This window comes from Xyrauchen texanus, chromosome 1, assembly GCF_025860055.1.
Source record: "Xyrauchen texanus isolate HMW12.3.18 chromosome 1, RBS_HiC_50CHRs, whole genome shotgun sequence".
Classification (NCBI taxonomy): domain Eukaryota; kingdom Metazoa; phylum Chordata; class Actinopteri; order Cypriniformes; family Catostomidae; genus Xyrauchen; species Xyrauchen texanus.
Genome location: NC_068276.1, coordinates 55,887,346 through 55,914,816, shown reverse-complemented (window position 1 = coordinate 55,914,816; position 27,471 = coordinate 55,887,346). Strand labels below are relative to the sequence as shown.

The window sequence follows — 27,471 nt, the reverse complement described above, 5'->3', positions numbered from 1 at the left end:
AGGCAGTTTTTTCTTGGGAAATGGGAGTCAATAAAATCTGCCAGTATCCCTTTGCTGAATCTAGTGTCAAATAGAAAGGAGCCACACCCAACCGATCGAGCACTTCGTCAATGCAAGGCATTGGGTGCACATCAAATTTAGACACAGTGTTCACATTTCTATAATCCACACAAAACCGGACCGACCCGTCACTTTTAGGGACTAAGACTACTGGACAGGCCCAGTCGCTGTGGGATTCTTCTATTACCCATTATTCTATTATTCTTCTATCAAGCATAGCCCTCAACACCTCTGCACTACTCTTTTTGTGTTTAGATAACCAGTAGGGATGACTGCATACCACTACCCCTGGGGACATTTCTGTATGGTGCTGTATGAGATTTGTATGCTTGTGAAGAAGCGAGAACACATAGGAGATTTCTCCTTGCAATCTGGCAGCCTCTTCGATTTGGGATGGTGAGAGGTGGTTTCCACAGGCGACCGGGGTGACTCGATTGGTGATTTTTAAATTCACTTCTGGATCGAGCTCCTCCCTCTCCGGGACCACCGTCGCCAAAGCCATGGGGTCCGCCTGTCTTCATAGTTTTAGGAGGTTAAGGTGGTAAATATCAAGTGCTCCGCCTCTGTCCTTACACTTAACCGCATAATTGACTTCCCCGACTCGCCCTGTGACCTCAAAGGGCCCTTGCCACTTTGCAAGAAGTTTAGAGCTTGATGTGGGTAGTAATAGAATGACTTTATCTCTCTGTGTAAATTCCCATAGCCGAGCCCCCGTTATACAGCTGGGACTGGCGGTCTTGTGCCAGTAGCAAATTCTATTGTGATAGCTGCCCCAATGTGTGGAGTTTTGCTCTCAGGTCAAGAAAATATTGAATTTATTTTTGCTATTTGAAGGTTCTTCCTCTCAATTTTCCCTCACGATGTCTAAGACACCACAAGGCTTATTCCCATAAAATAATTCAAATGGGGAAAATGCCGCGGAGGCTTGCGGGGCCTCTCGGACTGTGAATAACAGTACCATACCAATTATTTCGAAGGGAACCTCGATCAAAGTGGGCGCAATGGCGCTCATATGGTGGCCGGTGGATTCAGCAGACATTCATGGCATGCCACAAACCACCTGCGAACATCTCTGTGTATGCCCGGCCAATAGAAACGGGCCATTAGACGGTTTAGTGTTTTTCTTGCCCTAAGTGACCCGCCATTGGATTATGAGCTGTATGGAATAACATTTCCCGACGGCTCTTGGGTATAAACAACTGGGTTGCATCTTCTTTTGTCTGAGTGTTCGTCATCACTTGATGCGATCATTTATAATAGAAAATGTAACAAAATGTAATATATGCAATATACTATACAATATACTAAATTAATGAATGAATTAGTGTAAAAATTTAATTTGATATTTTACAACATAGATTATTTTAGGATATCCCATAATATGATGCAAGGGGATTTTAACCAAAAATTATTATTAAGCACGATTCCTGGATGCTCAAACTGTTTTGACGTTTGTTCTCTACCCAGAGAAGAAAGCAAAATTATATTCCATCCCACTTCAGAATAATAAACACAAGATTTCTGTTCCTTCATAAAATAATGTTTTTTTTCTTATGGCTTTATATTTATCATTAGAAAAAGCTTATACAAAGTAGCTTCCTGTAGGGACAGTTCTTTTTATGTAAATTTCTTATTGATATCTGCTTCACGCTTTTAAATGAAATTGTTAATTTAAGGCAAAGACACAAATACTTATTGTAGTGCAATATACAGAGGAAATCTTTAATGCCACGGGACAGTGGAAAGTTGAACTGGCAAAACAAATAAATGTTTGAATATGGTCTTTGGTCTCATTTTATGGACAATAGGACTAACTTTCCAATTCCAATGGTGGAATTGATTGGAATTATGTCATGGAAGTTTGACTTTGTTTTGGTATCTGCGGCTAGACTGTTTTGCAAGAATGATATGTTGACTTCGAACTAGCCCAGATCATTTGTACTTGCCATTAAGATATCAATTGCTTATAATAACAGATAATGTAGTTGATCAAATAGAACAAATTCAGTGTTCTTTCAAATGAGAAGAACATCAGTGATTGAATTTCTCAAGTGATTTGCCTGCATTATTATTTGTGCGTAATGCTTTTAACATCCTCCTTTGTTCATCAATGAAGCTTTTGTAAGGTTGAACTGAAGAACTGTTGATGAACTTTGGCTGATCACCCGTTTCTGATAACATGTACATTTAAGGGTGTCAGATCTGTCAGCTATGCTGTAATATGGAAATATGAGGATTGGTTTGGATTAGATGACCTCTAGTCCAACTAACTGAAACTCATTTCAGCATTTATTAATGCAAGCCAAAAATACGATAATCATTCAGAGCTTGAGGATCTTTGATGTTGAAATTTGGAAATCCATTGCTCTGAGTGTTTGGTGTCGTATTTGACTTCAGACAGCCAAATGAAATTACACTTGTGTCATTTCAATAGGTGTTGTATAACTTCCTGGCACATCCAACCCTTTGGAAAACCTGGCAATAATTTTTTGAGATCCACAACTGAGCTGGTGAGCTTCCTGGAATTTCGAAATCACTTTACCATGCAAATGCCAGGCATATTCTTTTGCTTATCTCTTTTTTTTTTATTTGGAATGTTGTGGTCCAAAAGGTCAGCTGTGAAATGACTCTGGGATTTCTGGAAAATCCCACTTGTTTTATGCTGCAAAATATTTGCTTTACATATAGTGCCCAACTCAAGCTGGGGTAACAGATATCAACAAATCATTTTTCCAAAGCTTGGCTAATATGAGATGTGGTTTGAATGGTCTAGAAGTGAATCCATCTTCCTCCGCACACCTGTGTGAAAACTAAGCCAGTTCAGGTGAGGAGATACTTACTCCCTACTCTTGAGCTCTCAGAACTCTCTGATTTATATCATGATGCCGAAATTTGGTGTTTTGATAGCACAGAATAATGATTGAATATTCAAACATTAAATAATTTCCTTTTGCCTTTTTTATTATTTTGTTTGTATCTTGAGAGTATTTGAACAAACCACTAACCCTAAATTTTGATTTTTTTTTTGCACTTTACTCATCATGCACCATTTATGTCATGGATTGGGATGGTACTTCAAAAATGGCCTGTTGTGGAGGCTTAATGACGAAGTTTAGTATTAAGTAATCAGACTTAGACTTGCATTGAATGAGGTATCTGAGATCCTGTGTTACTGCATAGTAATAAATGGCAATAAGTTATAAAAGACAAAGAAAGCTGCTACTTGTCCCAGATGCAGCTGAAATTTAATCCAAGCACAAACACAACAGGATGGATTATTTTTTACACATCAAATGTGATGCAGTTACATGCATTTTTGATCACATTCTTATGTGTTTAGACCCTATTTACGCCTGTATTCAGGCGTAAATACTCATGACTACATGTGATCGGTTCAGCAAAAACACCAGATGTAAACAGGATCTTGGTCATTTCAAAATCAACTTGTTTTTACTCCAACGCATAATAGAGCCCACGCTCATGCCTAGTTTTGGATGTGCTGTTCTCTGCTGCAGGGTGTGTTTTCAGGTCTGAGTGCAGATATGCACATTTCAGGACCAGATTTATTAGAATGTAAGGAGATTGCTTCATACAGCTAACAAAGTTTGATGTTTGTGTCATTGACGATTGCTAAAGACCATTTTACAGTGTTTCTCACAGGATGTTTTTTTAAAGGGGATGCTTAAAATCGTGTTTCTGTTCTGTTTTGGGGTTCAGAGTCAGGGCACGCCAATGATATGTCATGTTTTGAATCGTACAATGATGAGCAGTGAGGGAAATACGAAGCAATTGGATATTAATGTTCTGGAATGTGAACATTTCTTAAGTGCTCATTGGCTGAGAAACAGATTTATGCTAGATTGTTAACATACAGGAAAAATAATAATAAATGAAATGGATATATTTAATGAGGTTTCTGCTTAACACAGGTGGAAAAAATGTACAGCTTAAGTCAGAAGATTACATAAACCTTAGCCAAATACAATTAATCTCTGTTTCTAACAATTTCTGACATTTTAATAATAGAAAACACTCCCTGACTTTGGTCAGTTAGTATTTAAGAATGTGAAATATCAGAATAATAGTAGAGTGAATAATTTATTTCACTTTTATTTCTTTCATCACATTCTCAGTGGGTCATAGTTTAAATTTAAATTGTTTATCTTGGGTCAAACATTTTTGGGTAGCCATACACAAGCTTCTCACAATAATTTGCTGGAATTTTGGCCCATTACTCAAAACAGAACTGATGTAACTGAGTCAGGTTTGTAGGCCTCCTTGATCGCACATGGTTTTTCAGTTCTGCCCACAAATGTTTTATCAGATTGAGGTTAGGGATTTGTGATGGCCACTCCAATACCTTGACTTTGTTGTCCTTAAGCCATTTTGCCACAACTTTGGAGGTATACTTGGGGTCATTGTCCATTTGGAAGACCCAATTGGGACAGAGCATTAACTTCCTGGCTGATGTCTGAGATGTTGCTTCAATATAGCCACATCAGTTTCCTTCCACATGATGCCATCTATTTTGTGAAATGCACCAGTGCCTCCTGCAGCAAAGCAACCCCACACCATGATGCTGCCACCCCCATGCTTCAAGGTTGGGATGGTGTTCTTTGGCTTGCAAGCCTCACCCTTTTTCCTCCAAACATAACGATGGTCATTATGATCAAACAGTTACATTTTTTTTTTCATCAGACTAGAGGGTATTTCTCCTAAAAGTAAGATCTTTGTCCCCATGTGCACTTGCTAACTGTAGTCTGGCTTTTTAATGGCAGTTTTGGAGCAGTGACTTCTTCCTTGCTGAGCAGCCTTTCAGGTTATGTTGATATAGGACTCGTTTTACTGTGGATATAGATACTTGTCTACCTGTTTCATCCAGCATCTTCACAAGGTGCTTTGCTGTTGTTCTAGGATTGATTTGCACATTTTTCACCAAGCTACATTCATCTCTAGGAGACAGAATGCGTCTCCTTCCTGAGCGGTATGATGGCTGTGTGTTCCCATGGTGTTTATTCTTGTGTACTATTGTTTGTACAGATGAATGTGGTACCTTCAAGCATTTGGAAATTGCTCCCAAGGATGAACCAGACTTGTGGAGGTCCAAAATTTGTTTTCTGAGATTTTGGCTGATTTCTTCAGATTTTCCCATGATGTCAAGAAAAGAGGCACTGTGTTTGAAGGTAGGCCTTAAAATACATCCACAGGTACACCTCCAGTTGAGTCCAATTAGCTTATCAGAAGCTAATTGCCTAAAGGCTTGACTACATTTTCTGGAATTTTCCAAGCTGCATAAAGGCACAGTTAACTTGGTGCATGTAAACTTCTGACCCACTGTAACTGGCGTAGAGTCAATCAAAAGTGAAACAATTGTTGGAAAAGTGTCATTCACAAAGTAGATGTCCTAAACGACTTGCCAAAACTATAGATTGCTAATATTAAATATGTGGAGTGGTTAAAAAATTAGTTTTAATGACTTCAACCTAAGTGTATGTAAACTTCTGACTTCAAATGTAAATCAAGGCAAAATACACTCTAAATCAAATTACACTAAGTCTCAAATATCAAAATATTTGATCTTCATGAAAATTTGCTGTCATTTTTAAAACTCAAAATCTCCTCCCTAGTCTTAAAAAGCCATTTATTGCATATGAGCAAGCAGTTCGGTAAACTTGGAACAGCCTTGAGTTGCATCCGTGGGCTTAGCTTTAACTACTTAGCTATCACCAACAAAGAAATGGTTGTTTTGCTCTCTCTCTCTCTCTCTCTCTCTCTCTTTTGCTCTGTAATTTATTTTCTGAAGGCTTCATTCTTTAGAATTAGTGTTGTGAAAGCCTTCTTTTACTTTGTAAAAGAATAATATATAACAGCATGGCAAAGCCAGTGTGACTCTTCCAGCCAATTATCTCTGTCTGGTAATCTGCTTTGTGTTAGCTGTCAGTTTCTAGCATTTAATTGTTGACCACAAACCCCTTGCTGTTGCCCAAACCTGTAATTGACATATTATCTGTGACTAATTCTAGATCTGTGTGCAATTTGAGATCAGAATACATTTTCGCTAATAGTGGAATTCACACAACTTAGCTAGCATTTTCCAAAACTGTCTAAATGTATTAGACCCATACGTCAGCCAAGATCTGTCTCCTAGTATTTACTTCAGTTCCCTCTAGTGCCCTCTTCCAAATATCATCAAAAACACCAGCACAAATGATGTATTCCCAAGATAATCACATAAATAATATCTAGCCCACACTCCATTTACCTGAGTATTTGATGATGTCTAAACTTCACATCTGTATTGAGGTATGAACCCTTCAAGATGCTTTTTAAATCAAATGATTGGGGCACTTTGACCTTTCAATCACTATTCCACTAGAATGTGGTCGTCTGCCTTTGCCAATGAGAAATGCGTCCTTTGGGACCAGTATTGTCACAATGCAACATTTAGGCTAAACCTGTAAATGTTAATTGTTGAAACCCGCTTAGACCTGTAAACACAGTTCTTTCTTCGTCATCAAATACAGGGCCAGGAAAGATGTTTTTTGGACCCCAAAAAGACTTAAAGGAATGAGTGAATGTGCCACTTAGGATATCTGGAGATGTGATCATCCATTACTATTTTTTTTTTATAGTCAAGATTCTCCTGATATGCGCCATAGCACTGTACTTCTATAAAAACAAACTAGAGTTCCAGTTATCAATACTGAAGTTGCATAGTTAAACATTTAATCACAAACTCAAAAAGTCTTTCTTTCTCTATAAATGTTTTTAGGAACAGGCGAAGGTTGTGGCAGGATCATTCAGCGCTTCCCCAAAAAGGACTGGGATGGCACGGCATTTCCCCAGGGTGTAGAGATGGTAAGTGGTTGTTTTTTTGTTATTGAGAATGATAAACGCCTTTCATGAAAACGGAAAACAGTAGGCCCAGGTTCTATATCAGTAAACCGCTAAAGTGTGCATTCTATTTGATTGGTTTCCCAATTTACTCGACCCGCCCCATATCAAATTTAACAGCTTTTTTTGGGTTGCTGATATGACTGGAGAATTCATCTCATATAAGTGTACATAATTTTCTACATATTTCTAAAAATGCCATGTCTTTGTGTAAAACTTTCAATTAGCAAAAACTTTTTATGACTAAAAACCTTTAATAAAAGTGCATTTATACATAAAATAAATACACTTTCAGTACATGTATAAATTTGGCTCAAGCGACAAGTTATACATGTTTTCAGTACGTGAGTTCTCTAGGAAATGAATCCAGGACCTTGCCATAGGTGTATGACTGTGTGTGTGTGTGTGAATGGGTGATTGGGACACAGTGTAAAGTGCTTTAGTTACCTCTAAGGGTAAAAAAAATGCGCTATATAAGTGCAGACCATTTACCATTTACCATTGATTGCTACATGTTCTTCCAGTTGAGCTAGAGAAACATTTTGTCCATATTTTAGCTACATTATGCCTTAAACGCTGTAGATCGAGATGAACTTGCATTGAACTCAGAATATTTCTTTTTGCCAATGTGGATCTTGATTGTTCACTTATGTTTAACTTTTTCAGGCTTTTCCCTCTAAAAATAAATTCAAACAATCCAGCAATTGTGCTATATAATGTACTCTGTATCCTGAGAGATTCTGTTCGCTCTTGCATTTTTAAACCTCCCTCAGCTGTACATTTGTGTGTCTAGCCAGAATGGCGAATAGTTTGTAAGATATTGTATGACCAAATATGACTCTGGTGTTATATACATCTGGTTGTCCAGCAGGTGGTTGAGCCTCCGGTTAAAAGGTCTGGGTCAGTCCTAGGCTTGGGTGTTGTTTTGGTTATTGTGAATACTGACACATACATGTTTGTGATTCTGAGAAGACATGGTCATTTTCTCCACTCAAGGAATAATGATTATTTCTCAAAGAGTCGGTGGAATTGGATTTTACTGCATTTCCAGGGTTTGAAATACACTCAATTGTTAGTTCATTTGGTACATACAGTATAATACCTGGTCGATTGTCAGCTGCAAGAACAAAATAAATCAGAATCAGAACAAATCTGAAAAAATACATTTTGGTATCGAATTTTATTCTATTTTTCACTTTACAATTTAATTAGTTGTTTTATGTTTAGATATGATGATTCTTCCATTTTGTTCTTCATCTCTAGTCTTGTTTTTGAGCTGCTCCTTCAGAACAACATCCATCAAACACATTTGCATCTCTTTGAACACCGCAGGGACAGTGCAATGCATTGGGTGATTTGTTTTATTTAAAAATAGACCAGAGCTGTGTGCATATCATAGCTTGTTAGTCATTGGGTGTGCCAGTATTTCAACTGGGCTTTAGAACTGAACCAGAAAAGTCCTGCATGTTTTGCTGGTCCTCAGGAAACATGGCTTGAGTTCATCCACACAGCATCATCTCCGAAGCATTCAGCAACATGTGGAGGGGCCCTGTATAGTTTCTACTCTGTGTGTTTACTCAAACATATCAGTGTGTGCACATGTTTTCACTGATGTTTCCCTCCCCATTGTGCCTCTTTGCTCTTGCCATCTCTATGGTGTTTTATTGCTGTGGCCCCAATTTCTAGATGATTGATGTTTGTTGAAGGTTTCATAATGCTCTTACAGTGCTCATCTATACTTCTGTATCACGCCTTGTATGGTCTTATGATGCTTATTTATGGTTGTCGCCAAGCATCTGTCTATGAATGGTGGTTTTCAGAGTAATTTATAGTGAGTTACAAAATTTCCTCATATTTTGGAAAATTCTACATTTTCATCAGATTTTATGGAGGATTCAATTGTTTTAGTTGTGGGTATCATGTTAAGTCATTTATTACAGACAAATTATTAAATAAAGATGATAACAAGGAAAGCTCATAAAACCCACATTGCTTGGGGTTAAGTGCCCCCAGCATTCACCAGCATATTTGTGTGATGAAATTGCTCCAGTCCCCGCTTTGTAGTTTTAATGAAAATGTGCCATAGTTTTTAACATACCAGCCAGGTAATTTGCATTTCTTCTGGTATGCAAATTGTTATTATTTGCAGATTTCTAGATTTCTTTTTTGCTTTGTTTTCTGTTGCGGAACAAAAAATTACTTTCTTGTCACAACCACCCCCAGCAAACTAAGTAACCACAGATGAGGAATGTTCCCAGTATAAAAGGGTTACCCCCCCTCTCCCCCCCAGCTCTTGTTCCAAAGGTGTTTTTAATCTTGGAGGATGTTCGCCAGCTATTTCTTTGCATGCCATTTTTAACTCTACTCTGCTCTCTTCATGTTAATACCATCATTACTCAGTCCTTCGATAATGCTGACAACATTTTGAAACCTATGTGGGCGACATTAAGGTTGTTCACATTTGGCAGTTGTGGTTAGATTAAAATGAACTCTGGTGTGATTGCTCTGTTAGTTCAGTTCATTTGAACAAGTGTGTATGCTGCCATCTGAACATTGCTGCGCACCAAACACCCCCCGAATAGTCTTGGTCCGCTTCAAAACGAACTCTGGTGCGGTTCAACTAATATACTGTATGAACGCAGCATGGACCAAAGACGTCTCAACGGACCAATAACTGAAAGTAATTTGCCTAATACTGACCTCAAGCACACCTGGTTCTTCTCAACATAGGAGCTACAGTATGTTGCCCATTACAGTTCAGTACAGGAGTCGTTTGTGTGTGCAACGTAGGAATTCCTGGCGCTGTTTTGACTCCTTTACACATTTGATTAGCTCTTCGTTTGTTCTCAGGTGGTAAAAATACCACCATATATATATATATATATATATATATATATATATATATATATATATATATACACAGAAATAAATCCAATGAGTGCATTTAGCCTAGCAGCCAGCATTGTTTTGGATGTTCAGCAAGTTCTGTCGCAAAATATACGTCATAAAAATTGTCCAATCAGGTTGTGAACTTAAATTTATGCCTTGTGTTTTGTATCTTTATGTTTGGTGTTAAAAATGCCAGTGTGCACGCTAAGCGAACCAGGACTAAATGCATAATTACATTTTTTGGTCCGGATCAGGAGAACCGAATTACAAGTGGGAACACACCCTAAATGTCCCATTTTAAAGTTGGTTGAACTAGATCAATGTTCTTAACAAATAGTTGTCAGACTCCATACATGAACATCAATGACATTTGACTGGACTTGTAAAAGGTCTTGGGCAGTTAAGACACAAATGTTCTCTGATTCCCTTTAAACAATTAGTAACCTTTGAAGATATTATGAAATTAATTGGGGACCTACACAAAATACTTTCAAAATACAAAATACAAAATTATGTGCATCTGGGTCCAAAACATCTTTGGTCAGTCAATCATCATGCGTCAATCAATCTGTTTAATTGATTTATTCCTCAGCTTGTGAATGTATGTTTAATGTTACATTTGTTTTAAATAAGGATATACAATACATACAGTGTCAAGACATGTTTTAGTCACTAAGGTTGTGCAAAATGCAGAATTTCAGAATGAACTCACTTTTAATTCATGAGTTGGAATTTGAATTGAATTGGCCACGCCCCACAGGATGTTGAATTGGAATTTGAATGATAGGAAGTGGACTTTAATGAATTGCAATATGAAGAAATTCAACACCGTCACATTACATAATTTCATTAGTCCAAGACACATTTTGTTTTTGATTATTATTTATGATTTTGTTTTTACCAAGTATAATATAATATATATATTAACTTAGAAACAAAATTGATAGCCATCATAAGTTTAAGTTGTTAAAATTGAAATAGCCATCAAAAGATTTAGTTGTTGGATTAATCTACTCTGTTTTTAGTAAATTAACTGAATTTAAAACGTTAACCTTCCATGACTTCTACATATTAGCGGTACATATTTCATATTATTATTCCTTTTTTTAAAAAAAATCTTTAACAGTTACTTATTTAAATTGAGTAATTTAAAGAAGATTAATTAAACTCTGTCAACTTTGTCCTTTGCTTCCTTTATTTACATGGCTTTAATCTTTTCAAGATACTGAGCATCTCGTTTACATTTCTTTAAACATATATTTCATGAAGAGCAATGTGTTTGCTGTCTTAAACCAATACTATCAAATTTGTACTCCTCACATGACCGCGTATGAGAAAAAAAAACATATAAAGGATTTTAAAATGGCACGCACAGACCTTGACGCTTGGTACATAAAACACAAGGTTAACAATCAACAAATTGATAATTTTATTTAGGGATGTGCACGAGTAGTTGAATATTCCTTCTGTAATAATTATTAGAATAGTAAAAATAATAATAGTAAAAAGTACTGCTTTGCTGGCCATATATACAGTGAGATGCATGTTAAATCCTGAACACACAAACTAAAACTGGCAGTTATGCACTGGGTGGCGCTGTTGAGTGTGGACACAAGTTGATCACATATCTTGAGCAAACGGTTCTGTCAGTACGTTCAGATGGACACTAGAATAACATTATTGTGAGAATGTGGCTAACTGCGAGAAAGCTGGGTTTCTGTTTAAATATACTGGATAAGCGGTGTACACTTTAATATCGTATATGTGCAACTCGTTATAAAGCAACGTCCCTGTTGCAACGTAATCCCCACGATGCTTCTGTAAACAACAAAAATGGCGTCCGAGAAAGACTATGCTAGCTGAGGTAAGGGACATCCCATCATTTAAACTGGTGTGTCTAAATGAGTATAGTTTACTGAGCATGTGGATATGCTTGTTTTTCTCAACAAAAACATGACATGAGATACAATATAAACATGATCACTATTATATGGCGAGTGTTTATAGTCGTCCTGTACATTAACTGCGTCAGACTACTTCATTTTTTCGCTTTGCGTGAGCTTAAATGCTTTCATTATGTATTTTTTCAATAATAAATTAAAAAACTCAGGACATGATATAAGCTTGTTTTGATTATAATTAGAAGCTTTTTTTAATTGTTTTAATGGTGATGCAACCTTTGACTTAATAAAATATTTTACAATGTCTCTTTCTCATTAATTACCTTCATTTAAATAATAGAATATTCAAATATTCGTTTACATGAGCTTAAATATTTGAATACCAAATTATTGATGAATGCCCATGACTAATTTTATTACAGAATCAAATTAATTCTGACATTACAAAACAACAAGTTACCTACCATGACAACAAAATGAACAATGTAAATAAAACTATGCCAAAGGCCAAACAATGCAACCATATTATTCATGCTCAAGTGCATGCTGGGAAGAGGGTGAATGGGACTGAACAACATAAACATTTTGTTTAGGCCAATTTAATCTCAAATAAATGCATTAACCCAACTCTCTACTAGTTGATTCGACTTAATCTAAGAATGTTGTAATTATAGAAAAGCTGCATTGAGATGAGCTACTTGCATTCCTGAAAGTTTCTAAACTGAAAAACTACAATAAGCAAGTAAACCTTTCAATATTTTTTTCAGCATTGTTTATTTGATCAAATTATTATTATAATTTTTTTTACAGCTTAATGTTTCTGGAAATACCCCATTTGTTATCCATATGACAATGTGATAATGTGTATCCTTTTTTTTTTTTTAACCTTTTTTTTTTTTTTTTTCTTAGAGGTTACCAAAGTGCTTTACACTGTGACCCAATCACCCATTCACAAACACAATCATACACCACCTAGCCTGCCATTGGGAGCAACTTGGGGTTCAGTGTCTTGCCCAAGGTCATTTCGACATGTGGAGCCGTGTGGGCCGGGAATCGAACCGCCAACCCTGCAATTAGCAGCCGACCCGCTCTAACACCTGAGCCACAGCCGCCCACAACCAAGAGCTGTGGGCGGCTGAACTAACTAACATCCCCTCAAGTTTACACAGGTGTCCTAGCAGAGTAAATTTAGGTATATTACATCACATTAGCTATGGACATGCTTTATATTTGACAACCAGAAACTGTCCAAATTATGTTTGCCACTTTAAATGTATTTCTGTAGTTGTATAATTTGAATAACAAACTTATTTCTGCAATAGTTTGTTTAAAGTGTGCTTGTGTTATCGTTCTTTAAAACAAATATCACTTGGTTTGAGATTTTGTCAGGTGTAGTGTAGCTTGTGTCCAAGTACTTCTTGGGGTCACTGTATATTGCTGAATAATATCAAGTTTCTGTCACGCCTCTAGCTGACTCTCTCTCTCCCCCATTCTCCGTTCACTATCCCTAGACTTCTAATCACCTCCACCTGTAATTGATCACACACCACATTAAGAAATGCAAATACACTCACCTCAGCCCAGTATTCATTGTCTAGTCTCACTAAGGATTTTACAGACCGCACTACTCAGTGTTGTGTTGTTTACTCACTCGCATAGCGTGTATCTTCATCCTTTTCTTCTCTGCCTTTTCATCAGTGTGCATATAGTCTGCTGCAAGTTACATCCTTCTCAAATGTCAACAAGTCTTCATCCAGTTAAGTTTGCTACCTGTTGTACGTAGCAGTGTTAATAAAGTTCTGGTGTGTCTGCGTCATTACAGTTTTATATCAAAAATGGATCAAAAAATTGGAAAATGTCTGTTTTATTTCTTCTCTGTTCATTGTGTCCTGAGATTTGCGGAAAGCAAATTAAATTCGGCCTGTTTTTGATTGTGATCATGGCTGTTAGGGTTACCTTGTCTTGTTTTACCGTTGCCCCTTTGGTTTCCATTTTTGTCCCTTTTGTTTTCCGTAGTTTTCACTTTTGTCCCATGTTTAGCTCCACTGTCTCACTAGTCTATTGTTTAAAAGAACTACACTTCCCAGTATCCACCTGTCATCATCACTGCCATTTTGTTCATTGTTCTCACCTGTTTATCATTTGTAATCATCCTGTCCTTGTGTATTTATACCCTGGTTTTTTTTGTTCTGTCTTGGTCTTTCGTTGAATGTTGTTAGCCCGGTGTGTGTTCCGTGCCTGTGTTTTTGGTGTTGTGTTTATTTTCCCCATTGAGGGTTTTCCTTTGTGTTTTTGTGTTTGTAATAATAAAGTAAGCTGCACTTAGATCCGCTCTCCTCGTCTGCCTTTGCTGTCTGCATTCGTAACAGAACGAAAGACCACAAATGAATCTAGCAGCTTACCTCATGGAACTGACCCAGGCGGAGTTGACCATCCGCGAGTTCTCCCACTTCTTTTCCGCTGTTGCCCCCCACACCGGCTTCGACGACGCATCCCTAAAGACCATCTACCAGCTCGGGCTACCAACATACCAGCTGAGGGAATTGCCAAACTCCGGAGACCTCACGTGGAGGGAATATGTGAGTTTAGTCTTGGGAGAACTCGCTGCCGGGGAACCACCTCTCTCGATCCCGGTTTCTGCCTCTGGGCTTTCCGTGCCTGCCACGGCCAACGAGCCAGCGTTGCCAGCTTCGTCCGCCGGCGGAGGAGGAGAAGAGGAAAGGCTTCAGCTCCCCAGTCTCCGCCTGCCACGGCCAGCGAGCCAGAGCCCACGCCTGCCACGGCCAGCGAGCCAGAGCCCACGCTTGCCACGGCCAGCGAGCCAGTAGCCTCCGACGTCAGTGAGCCAGCGCCAGTAGCCTCCGACGTCAGTGAGCCAGCGCCAGTAGCCTCCGACGTCAGTGAGCCAGCGCCTGTAGCCTCCGACGTCAGTGAGCCAGCGCCTGTAGCCTCCGACGTCAGTGAGCCAACGCCTGTAGCCTCCGACGTCAGTGAGCCAGCGCCTGTAGCCTCGACCGCTCCTGAGCCAGCGCCTGTAGCCTCGACCGTCCCTGAGCCAGCACCTGTGGTCTTGTCCGTCCCAGTGCCAGTAGCCATGACCGTCCAAGAGCCAGCACCAGTAGCCATGACCGTCCAAGAGCCAGCACCAGTGGTCTTGTCCGTCCAAGAGTCAGCTCCTCCCGAGCCTCCCGAGCTTTCCAGGGCTCCTCCTTCCGAGCTTTCCAGAGCTCCGCCTCCCGAGCTTACCAGAGCTCCGCCTTCCGAGCTTCCTAGAGCTTCGCCTTCCGAGCCTCCCGAGCTTTCCAAAGCTCCGCCTTCCGAGCTTTCCAGAGCTCCGCCTTCCGAGCTTTCCAGAGCTCCGCCTTCCGAGCTTTCCAGAGCTCCACCTTCCGAGCTTTCCAGAGCTCCGCCTTCCGAGCTTTCCAGAGCTCCGCCTTCCGAGCTTTCCAGAGCTCCGCCTTCCGAGCTTCCTAGAGCTCCGCCTTCCGAGCCTCCCGAGCTTTCCAAAGCTCCGCCTTCCGAGCTTTCCAGAGCTCCGCCTTCCGAGCTTTCCAGAGCTCAGCCTTCCGAGCTTTCCAGAGCTCCGCCTTCCGAGCTTCCTAGAGCTCCGCCTTCTGAGCCTCCCGAGCTTTCCAGAGCTTCACCTCTGGAGCCTCCCAGGGCTCCGCCTCTCAAGCCTCTCGAGCCTTCCAGGGCTCCACCTCTCGAGCTTCCCGAGCCTCCCAGGGCTCTGCCTCTCAAGCTTCTCGAGCCTTTCAGAACTCCGCCTCTCGAGCCTTCCAGGGCTCCGACTCTCAAGTCTCTCGAGCCTCCCAGGACTCCGCCCCTCAAGTCACTCGAGTCTTCTAGGGCTCTGCCCCTCAAGCCTCTCGAGCCTTCCAGGGCTCCTCCTCCCAAGCCTCTCGAGCCTTCCAGGGCTCCACCTCCAGAGCCTCCTACGGCTCCGCCTTCCAAGCCTCCTACGGCTCTGCTCCCAGAGACTCCAGAGCTTTCTAGGGCTCCGCCTCCCGAGCCTCCTACGGCTCTGCTCCCAGAGACTCCCGAGCCTCCTACGGCACCGCCTCCCGAGCCTCCTACGGCTCTGCTCCCAGAGACTCCCGAGCCTTCTAGGGCTCCGCCTCTAGAGCGTCCTACGGCCCTGCCTCCTGAGCCTCCCTCAGCTCCGCCTCCAGAACCTCACGAGCCTCCTACGGCTCCGCCTCCAGAGCCTCCTACAGCTCCGCCTCCCGAGCCTCCTACGGCTCCGCCCCCAAAGCCTCCTGAGCCTCCCACGGCTCCACCTTCTGAGCCTCCAGAACTTCCCACGGCTCCGCCTCCCGAGTCTCCTACGGCTCCGCCTCCAGAACCTCCCGAGCCTCCTACGGCTCCGCCTCCAGAACCTCCCGAGCCTCCTATGGCTCCGCCTCCCGACGGCTCCGCCCCCAGAGCCTCCTGAGCCTCCTACGGCTCCGCCTCCCGAGCCTCCTACGGCTCTGCCTCCTGACCCGGCCCCTATCCTGTGGCCTCCTCCCAGGCCCCCTGACCCAGTTCCCATCCTGTGGCCTCCTCCCAGGCCTCCTGACCCGGCCCCTGTCCTGTGGCCTCCTCCTGGGCCCCCTGACCCAGTCCCTGTGCTGTGGCCTCCTCCCAGGCCTCCTGACCCGGCCCTTGTCCTGTGGCCTCTTCCCAGGCCCCCTGACCATGTTCCTGTCCAGTGGCCTCCTCCCCGGTCCCCCGAACCTATCCTTGCCCTGTGGCCAGCTCCCCGGTCCCCCGAACCTATCCTTGCCCTGTGGCCAGCTCCCCGACCTCCTGAACCCATCCTTGCCCTGTGGCCAGCTCCCAGGCCTCCTGAACCTATCCTTGCCCGGTGGCCAGCTCCCAGACCACCTGAACCTGTCCTTGCCCTTTGTGCCCCCCAGGACTTCCTGCCTGCCCTCTGTGCCCCCGGTGCCATCATTTTGTTTTCTGTGGGTTCCTTTTTGTCTTTTGGTGTTTTTTCTTTTAGGATCGTCTGGGATCCGATCCTTAGAGGGGGGGCTATGTTAGGGTTACCTTGTCTTGTTTTACCGTTGCCCATTTGGTTTCCATTTTTGTCCCTTTTGTTTTCCGTAGTTTTCACTTTTGTCCCTTGTTTAGCTCCACTGTCTCACTAGTCTATTGTTTAAAAGAACTACACTTCCCAGTATCCACCTGTCATCATCACTGCCATTTTGTTCATTGTTCTCACCTGTTTATCATTTGTAATCATCCTGTCCTTGTGTATTTATACCCTGGTTTTTTGTTCTGTCTTGGTCTTTCGTTGAATGTTGTTAGCCCGGTGTGTGTTCCCTGCCTGTGTTTTTGGTGTTGTGTTTATTTTCCCCATTGAGGGTTTTCCTTTGTGTTTTTGTGTTTGTAATAATAAAGTAAGCTGCACTTAGATCCGCTCTCCTCGTCTGCCTTTGCTGTCTGCATTCGTAACAATGGCACTGCTTTCAATTCATTAATGGTTTTTATCTTTGATTTCAGTGCGCTGCTGTTTGCAGTGTTGTAACTTGAGATGTTTTTGGAGTTTTTAAGGGATTATTCATACTAAAGTTTTCATAGAAGTTCATCAATGAATGTCAGGGTCACTTCATTACAAGCAAGCTTCACTGCTTTATGAGAATTCGTAAGACTAGTGCGAGATGGCGAATTTGTGAGAAATGTACGACTTAAACACCAACCGATTTTTCATCCCTTTTAAACAGGTGTCCTTGTAAACCATAATGTTAAGTTTCTTCCTTTTTAAACTAAATGTGTGGCGAGGGAAAGGTAAACCTAATAAAGAGTACCTAACGAAGAGTAACACCATACCCAGACCCTAAAACTAACCATGATAGTAATGAAAATAGTTCTGTTGTGTTGGATAAAAGACAGAGAAACTTCAGTTTTGAATGCACTTTCGTGATATTGTTCGTAATTGTAACCACTAACCCAAACCCCATACCTAAACTTAACCGTTAAGTGTAACACCTTACTCATCCCCTTAACATAACAATTGTGGTAATGTTAAAAGCCCTGATGTGCATGACGGAAGAAAGCTAAACGTCCGGGTTCAGAACATGCATTTGTGATGTATTTTGTCATTTTAAGCCCTAACCCAAACCTAACCATAGATTTGAACCTGTAGCTGTGATTGTAATTGATAAATACATTTGTGAATGATGGACGAAAGGAAATATGAGGGTTTTGAAGTCTTGCAATTTCCAATGAATTCGACATCTTGGATATTCTTACGAATTCTCATGGGACCGTGTTGGAGTTTGTTCCATGTTAGACTTGATAAATGTTTAGCTTCCTGAAAACAAAAGTTTTTAAATAACAGAAATGCATTCATATGGAACATAATTTTAGAGATTTGCACTTTTGGATAATTTTCAATTGATTTAACCAAATTTCTGTGTTGTTTCAAACATACAGACAGCGTTTAGTATGTAGTTTATTATATTGGTTTTATATTAGCAAGCCAACTGCATTTTCTGAGGATGAATTTAGTTTATAGAGGTCAGTTTGTTTGATTCCTGTAGGTCACATGATTTTATTGCTTGATTTTAAAATGTCAAAGCAGATTGGATGTCCTGGTCTTTCACGTGGGGTGCTGCTTTTAACAAGCAGCTGACAAACAAGAGTTGAATTGATGCTCGCACATGCCAGTGTCGTTGGCTCACCGTTGGGTACATCCTAGAGAGCTTCCAATGTCTGACCTATGATACTGATTCATCTGCAATAAACAGAATTTTATATAGTGACGTGTATTGTGGTAGCTGCAATTTTGTCCCTTTATTTGAGTTTGTTGTTAAAGTTGACCTACAAATTAGTTTTTGTTTTTTCTGTCATGGATATGGCACTAACTGCTTGATGTTTTGTGACATGGTACTTGCATTTCTGTTGTCATTTATCTTGTCAAATACTTGATTTTTAGTCACAGCCCTTTGATATTTAATTTGCTGAGACCAAAGCAGTATTCATTATACTATAAGATACTAAGCTAGTTGTTCTGTTTTTGTTGAAATCCCCATTTGCTGTAATGGACAAGGTCAATTTTAAACCCTTGTATGGTGGGATGAGCAAGATACTGACACAGTGGGTCTGGTGTCAGGCCTCGGAGAGGCGCTTCTTTTAAATAATAATCAAAATAAAATATCCAAAAAGGGGAAGAAAAGTGTTACAGGGGAAAATTGCCCAACATAAGGGGGGAGGTGGCATCCTCATGGTGAATCGGGGCTCTGTGTAGGAAGGGGGACTGTCCATGAGTTGGTCCAGGATGTGGATGGGGTTTGACAGCCACATGAGCTCCCCTCTTAGGGTTCCGGTGGCACGAGGTGCAGCGGCTTCTGTGGCGGCCTGTCTTCCCTGGGGCAAGTGTGAGGGGAAGGCAGCCTGGCACCCTAGCTCATCGGCCGCAACGCATATGTCATCCTGGCTTCACATCTAACTTGTGCCGGGGTTCCAGGGGAGCGGGTCCGGCAGCGCATCTAACTTGGCGGTACTCTCCCTGAGTACTAGCGCTCTGTGATTTAATGGCAGTGGTGATGATATTATATTCACATCAGGTGAACCTCATCATTCGCTGCCCAAACAGGACTTATTAAATTGCACCTCTCTTCTCTCCTGCCCACTCTGGCTGTGTGCCTGGTTGAAGGACAGCCCTCAGAGGCAGGGCGAGGATAACGAGAGGGAGGTGGTGGGTAGGGTTGGGCAATGCCCCCTAAATTGGCAGTTGACAATGTTGACCGTAAAACATCGCGATGGACGATGATATCGTCAGTGGGGTGGGGCGGGGCGGGGGGGAGTGGCGTGGCGGGATTATATAATTTCATATAATTTTCAAAAATTATATTTAAAATTATTATTTCGTTATTTTACTAACCCAACTAATGACTCGTCGGCGCTTAATCAGTAGGTTGCACGACACGTGAAGCATTTTTTTTAGCTTTCACTTAAGAAGAGTTGTGCACTTTTTATTTTAATCTCTTTATATAAATACTATTTTCCACTTAAAAACTATAATTTCGTTATTTTACTCACTGATGAGCAAAAGGTCGAGGCAGAAATGACCATGTACCTGCAGGAAATGGCCATTGATTGGGAAGAGGACCCGCTGACTTGGTGTAAACGAACGACAAAAGGTTTCCGTTCATGGCAAGATTAGCACGGAAATATCTGTGCATATGCTAACAGTACTCCATCAGAGCGGGTCTTCAGCACAGCGGGTAGTGTAGTTACTCCAATCCACAGCTTATTAAAACCAGATAAAGTGAATATGTTGGTATTTCTGGCCAGAAACATCGAAATTTAAACATGGTCTATGGTGAAAGATATTAGACTTCTTTACGCATTTTTCGCCATCCGTTGCGGAGCTATTCGATTTTGCATATTATTTTTTAAACGTTCATTTGTGTAGTTCATATGACCACTTTACAATATTTCAATAACATAATTTATTTTGTAGCCTGTGCTTAAGTTAATTGTGCTGCTAATTATAAGTGAAATGTTAGCTAATGCCGAGTTCCGGTCTGAGTGTTGTTCCCGTTTTCTTGTTTTATTTGTTGTTCTTCTATGTTTTAATAAATGTGTGTTATTCATATTCACCTTGTTTCTTTCATTTGATTTGACATTATGGATTTATGGCCAAGGAAATTTTTCTTTAAAAGTATTAACCAGACAAAAGTTATTTGACGTTCGCTGGTCTGGGTTTATCTTAAACTGCCGCTTCAGTGTATACAAGAGCTTTGTGACAATGAGCAAGATTTTCTGAGACACTACAACTACTAATAATTAATTAATAAAGGCTATTTTCTTGTAGCCTACAACATAAAATATTTTAATCTAAATGTACAGTGTAAGACATGTAAAAAAAAAAGACAAGAATCTAACAATGTCAAGATCAATATTTGTGTAGCCTGCCTGACACGGTATTTTCACAGACTAACACGTCACGTCTCTGGCAGATACTACAGTATTTAAAATAGCATATATGCATTAGTTATATTCTCAATTTAATTTACAGAGCAATCCCTGCAAAGTTTTTAGGTTAACTATAGAAGAGACTAGGATTAGTGAGTCACACTAGCAAGACTCGCAAAAGGGGGCGTGGCATCACGATGGTGGCTCTACATCGTGATGTTGGTCAGCGGCACAACCCTAGTGGTGGGTCGTTCCGCCACACTTAGGTTAGGTTAAGCTAACTTTATTGTCCCTTTAGGGAAGTTTTTCTTGGACTCGGCTGTTGCAACAACATATATGTACCATACACAACAACAACATCCATGTTGCATTCACAAAAACGTATGAAAAAACAACAACATTTACTTAATACTATATACATACACACATGTATACATAAATATATAAAGAATAAAAACACTTTCACCTGTATACCTCATAATGCTCTATTACAGGGTTCCCTAATTAGTTTCCAACAAGGGCCAAATTCTGTCAGCAATATAGAGTCTAAAGACGCTGACTACCACCCCTTGAGTTTGTGAGTTAGAATCCCAGGGCGTGCTGATCTCCTAAGCAACCAAATTGGCTCTGTTGCTAGGGAGGATAGAGTCACATGGGGTAACCTCCTCGTGGTCGCTATAATGTGGTTTGCTCTCGGTGCGGTGTGTGGTGAGTTGTGCGTTGATGCCGTGGAGAATAACGTGGGGCTTCACACGCGCTATGTCTCCGTGGTAACGCGCTCAACAAGCCACATAAGATGCGCAGATTGACGGTCTCAGACGTGGAGGCAACTGAGATTCTTCCTCCACCACCCGAATTGAGGAGAGTCACTACGCCACCACGAGGACTTGGAGTGCATTGGGAATTGGGCATTCCAAATTGGGGAGAAATAGGGGAGAACAACAACAACAAAAAAACAATACAAAGTCAAGGCCACGGCCGTCGATGTAATGACAGATTTTTGTGTTGTTGCTGTTATTATTATTATTACTATTGTTATTTTTATTATTAAAAGAGTCATTCATAAATATTCTTATTTTTTTATTACTTTTTTTTCTCAGTATTAGTAGCCTGTTTTATATATTCAAACAATTCTGAACATTTTGTTTACAGACTACAAACTACAAACCTTAAATGAACAATCTGGATCCTCCATGCGAGTCAACTGTTCCTGCTCATCTCCAAATGGGATCTACTCCCTGCACTTTCACTAATTGCAGATTATTAGTATTAAGTATTAGACCTATTAGCATTAATACTGTTATTGTTCTTAAGGATAAAATAACAAAGTATTGCAATAATTTCAATAAAGAAAAGGCCATGAGCAAATGATGTCTTATAAATTATTTTAATATTAGGCTATTCGTCATATTTTTGTTATTCTTAATGTGCACTATTCCACGTTTGTTTGTATCACAGTACATTGTGTTATGTTATCTAGGCATTAATCCAGACATTATAATTTTATTTCATTTGGAATATACTCGTTGCAAAATACATGTACAAATATAAATAGGATGCATATTTATGCAACAGCACTCTTTACTCCTCTCACTTGCATTAAAGCACAGATTATATACTCCTCAGAATGCATCAACACTATGGAATGTAATATATTGTTACATAAATGAAACGGTTAGGCCAACTTAGGTAAATTAATGCTTTAACAGCATTCAATATATTCATTTCTAACCGCTGAAGGTGCCGGCATGAGACTGGTATAGATGTTTGTAGAACAACAACAGCGCCACCTACTGTACAAGGGTTGTTTTTCATTTTCATTTTTTATGCACTCTGTGTGGATAGACCTTTCGTCGGAAGTTTGTCTCACATAATCATCACAGATATGGCGCGAACAGGCCTTTAGCGTGGACCAAACATTTGTCTCTCGCGGGACAGATGTGGCCCACGGACCACTTATTGAGGAACTCTGGTCTACTTTTAAAGATATGAATTGATACTGGCACAAAATATTTTTTATAGTGATTGCTCTTACACATAGGGACCGTGTAACAGCTCCCTAATGGCACTTTTCTGTGCTATCTCAAAAACCACCTGCTTGTAGACATATTGACGGGGTGTTGTTTTAATGACCGTGTTGTGGCTTAAAGGCTCAAAGATAACACAATTTGTTTTATGTTTGTCAGTTTTAAGAACATTCAGTATCTTTGGTAATCAGTATTTATAAGTCACACTGGGTGCCAAATTGATCATCCAATCAGAATTAACCTAAGGATAAATTTTGTTGGTAGAAGACCATATGCCATATATTTGCCATTTAGGTTTCCTATAGAGCTTTTTGTCAGTTATACAAAATAGGTGAAAGCTTTGCAGTAAATTAATTGCAAGTTAATTTCAAATAAAGAGTTTTTGCAAGCAGATGTTTTTAGTTTTTTTTTTTTTTTATAATTTTTTTTTTTTCTAAACAAAAAGTAAATTAATGTTTCTAAACAAAAGGAATTTGTCAACTCGTTTAGTAGATAAGCACAGTGTTAGCCTTGAAACATCTCAAGGCTGTACATAGTGTTACCCATTTACCTGTTTGTCAATGCCATAGTGATCGGGTGCCATTAACCTCTGCCTCGGGAGATATTTGCTCTTGCAGTTATCTCTTCTTTCTCTCGGCCGGAACACATTGAGGGTTTTGTGTTATGTCCAGAATGATGGACTAAAATGTTCCTGTTAAACAAACATCATCACCCATTCATCTACTCTCCTACGATAGCTTGAGCCACTTGGCAGACCATGCTAATTGTGTGCTAGCTTCCTCAGCAAGCTGGGAATGAGACAGATGGAGAGACTTGGCACCATGTGACGCCAGTTGGCCTTATAGCTTGCTGGCTCTTAAGCTCATTTTTTGTCTTCAGCGTTTATGTACAGAATACTCTTTTTAGTTTTATTTATACTAATGGATTATGTCCCTCGTATTGTAAGCCTAAAGAAAACGTATCTCCCTCATTCTTCTTAAGTCAAATGGAAAAAACAACTAACAGAATATAACATCTGCTGATATACATCAAAATTCTTTATGTTCTGTTCATTTATAAGTCTTGATTTATTTTAGAATTAGAAAATATAAACACTTGTGGCTTGCACTGATCAAAACATAATATAGAATACACAAGCATTGAATGAAACATGCTCTCTTTTACAAAACAAAATGTAGTTACATGTTCTTTGAAGAGTCTCTGCAGTTATTAACAGAAAACAGTTTTAATATTCACATGTTTGCTTTGTTTTGAGGGAGCTATGGGCTGTTGGGGGGGTCGTAACTGTTTGTGTCATCTGTCTCATCTGATGTTTTGACTTTTTGAACCTCTCTTTCCTTTCCTCCAAATCCCTGTTGTAATCTGGAATGTGGTTCGTACATCTGGGAACGACACACAAAGTATGCAGAAAACGTGTAAATAGTTTGCACATTAGTTGGTCTGTTGTTTGTGGTCCATCTAACAGAGGAGATTTCGAAGCTGGGCTTGTATATTGTATAAGCCTACATCCCTGTAAAACTTCCACTGGTTAGTACATTAAATGTCAAATTTCATAAAAAAAAATCGAAATAATACATTGTAAGAAAATGAAGCCTATTTTAGGACATTATGATTTTCACTTTGTGACATTGTTTTATGAAAATTTTGCACATTTCCCCCCAAATTTCATTATTGTAATGCAAAAAATTGTAAAATATTTATACGCACATCATGACATTTATATAATATGTGTTGCACTACCTTTAATTTGTGTCAATTTTTATGAAAAAAAAAAAATCAGAATTTAACTAGAATCTTCTCTGAGAATAATAAGAATTACACAAACTTAAAAGTATGTTGTAAAATGCCCAGAAACAGTGCTTGCAAATTAAAAAGGGGCAGAGGCAATTTGCAGTGTAAATCTTGTGGCGGCATTTATTGAAATACTATAATAAACATAAAATGGGGAAATAGTGTCCAGGGGGAATGGTGTTCAAAACAAAGAGGAATCGGGCATCCTCGCACTGAACCAGTTACACAGTCAAGGTCGGGGTGTGTCCAGGCTTGAGCTGGGTCCGAAAGCCGCACATGCTCCCCTCGTGGATCCATGAGATGGCATCATTGTCAGCGGCCTGTCCTCCCAGGCCCGCAGCAGGTATGAGAGGAAGCGGCCTGGCCTCTAGCCCGTCGGCCACACATCTAACTTGCACCGGGTGTCCTAGGAGCGGGTCCAATGATGCATCTAATTTGGCCGTACCCTCCCCGCTCTGGTCCTGGGCTTGTGAGGATGCCAGTGTGTGCACACATGGAGATTTGAAGCCGGCTCCCCGAGAAGAGGTGCGCTCTGCATTTTAAAGACAGTGGTGATGAAGCATTATTCACATCAGGTGTGCTTCATCCACCACTGTTGAAATGAGGCTTATTAACTATGCACCTCTTCTCGCTCTCCAGCCCAGTCCCGTTGTGAGACTGGCTGAAGGACGACCCCAAGAGGCGGGGCGATGAAGACGAGAGGGAGGGGTTGGTCGTTCTGCCATAATTGCAACAAAAAGCATTCTTTGCACTAACTGTAAATAGTGGCAGATACTAGTTGCACTCCTTATTAAATAGCAGTGTGTTTATTGTGTTTATTTAGAGTCCCAAAGACACCCTACCCCTAAACCTAACCTGACCTTACAAAAATTGACCATGGTTTTACCACACTAACCATAGTATCACCATGGTATTTTGTAATAAAATCTTAGTAACACACAAAATTAAAATGGTTACCGTATTACCACCATATTACTGTAGTAACACCATGTTTAATTGTATTAGAACTATTGCTTACGCCAAAAACGTGGTTACCACAATATTACTAGAATAAAACCATGGTTGATTTTACCCGGACCAAATCTTTTACACAACAACCTTAGCGGCAGCAGAAGAACAAACTTGCAGTAACCAGGACGACAGGTGTCAGTATAAAGTCTAAACCCACAAGTAATTATGGGACTGATGGGATGAGTAAGAGCCAGCTAAAATCTTACTGAGTGCACCTTTTAAATGTACTTTATTGTCATGAAAATGTAAAAATAATATACATGGTACAAAATGAGTTTTTTTTTCTCTGTTCTTTGGGGTGAAATATGACTCAGACATGTTTTCGTCAGATTCACCAGCTAGATGTGATAATGCATTTAATATTCATGTTTTATGATGTCACCTGTGTGAATGTGTGTTTGAATTGTTTTTGCTCATTTCCGGTTGTGTCACAGGAAAAAGGCGCAAGTGTGGCTGAAGCTCACGTCTCACAGTATTATGTTTTGGTTAGGGTTTGTGAAACAAAGGGGAAAAAAGAAAACAATACAGTGCATTCCGAATCTCAGGTTGCCTTCCCAATTATGGGAAAATAGAATTGTGTTTGTCAGAAAGATCTTTCATGAGTAATCTTGGAATCAAAGGAAAAGCAATAATGGGAATTATCACCATCAAAGGAAGCAAGATTTGCCCCACTGTAGGTCCAGGACTCACCAGAACTTTTATTCAGAGAGTCTCTGTGTGGAAGAAAGCCAGAAAGTGAAGACTTACTTGGTTAGTTGAGAAAATGTCACAATATTTTGGGTGCTGATTTAATGCTAAAGTGTATAATTTCTGTAGTGTCAGCAAACAAAGTTACTAAAATGATGGTTGTTTTCAAACAAGTTTCCCGGACTTCTATAGATTTAACCTACAAATGGCTTACTTATAGTTTTCCCAGCAAATTAAGCTGGGCTAGGAGAAAGTGATGAAGAATAAATATAATTTCATCTAATGGACAAATGTAGACATGTTTTGGCTAAATATGAAAAGGAAATGTACAACATTATAGTGTTCAGTGCATACAAGACCTCTAAGAGCTACGTGGCCCCTGGATTGATTAGTATCTTCAGTTGTTGGCAAAAGTTCACTCTGCTGCTCAAATCACATCATCAAGTTTGCGGATGACAAGGCCATGGTGGGTCTCATCAGCAAGAACGACAAGTCTGCAAACAGAAATGAGGTTCAGCGGCTAACAGACTGGTGTATCTTAACGTAGACAAAACAAAAGAGATGGTTGTTGACTACAGGAGAACACGGAGTAACCGCTCCCCACTGAACATAATGGCTTCTCTGTGGAGATTGTCAAGAGCACCAAATTCCTTGGTGTACACCTGGTGGAGAACCTCACCTGGTCCCTCAACACCAGCTCCATAACCAAGAATGCCCAGCAGCGTCTCTACTTTCTGCAAAGGCTGATAAAAGCCCAACTCCCACCGCCCACCCTCACCACATTCATTCTAGGTACTATAGAGAGAGCATCCTGAGCCGTTGCATCACTGCCTGGTTTGGAAATTGCACTGTTTCCGATCGCAAGACCCTGCAGAGGATAGTGAGGACAGCTGAGAAGACCATCAAGGTCTCTCTTCCCTCCATCATGGACATTTCCACCACACGCTACATCCACAAAGCCACCAGCATTGCGGAAGACCCCACGCACCCCTCACAAAAACTCTTCAACCGTCTGGCAAAAGGTACTGAAGCATTCAGGCCCTCACGGTCAGACTGTAACAGCTTCTTCCCCCAAGCCATCAGACTCCTCAATACTCAGAGACTGGTCTCACACACACACACACACACACACACACACACACACTGAACACCATCCAACCCCATTTGCAATTTGCACATTTAGTAACTACTGTACCGTCATGCACTGTTTGCACACATGCATTTTATGTAGTAATATGTAGGACTTATTTAGTTTGGTGTAGTCTCACATAGTTCTGTGTTTGTTTTTATGTTGTTTTATG

General features: G+C 40.5%; 1 protein-coding gene across 2 annotated transcripts in view; it reads left to right on the top strand.

Moving 5' to 3' along the window:
- LOC127647020 (myotubularin-related protein 13-like) overlaps positions 1-27,471 on the top strand; it is a 146,338-nt gene that overhangs the window by 8,656 nt on the left and 110,211 nt on the right. For both annotated transcript variants that reach the window (XM_052131073.1, XM_052131080.1), the window contains one exon: positions 6,833-6,918. In XM_052131073.1, coding sequence (XP_051987033.1) covers positions 6,833-6,918 — 86 coding nt within the window. The remainder of the gene's footprint in view (positions 1-6,832; positions 6,919-27,471) is intronic.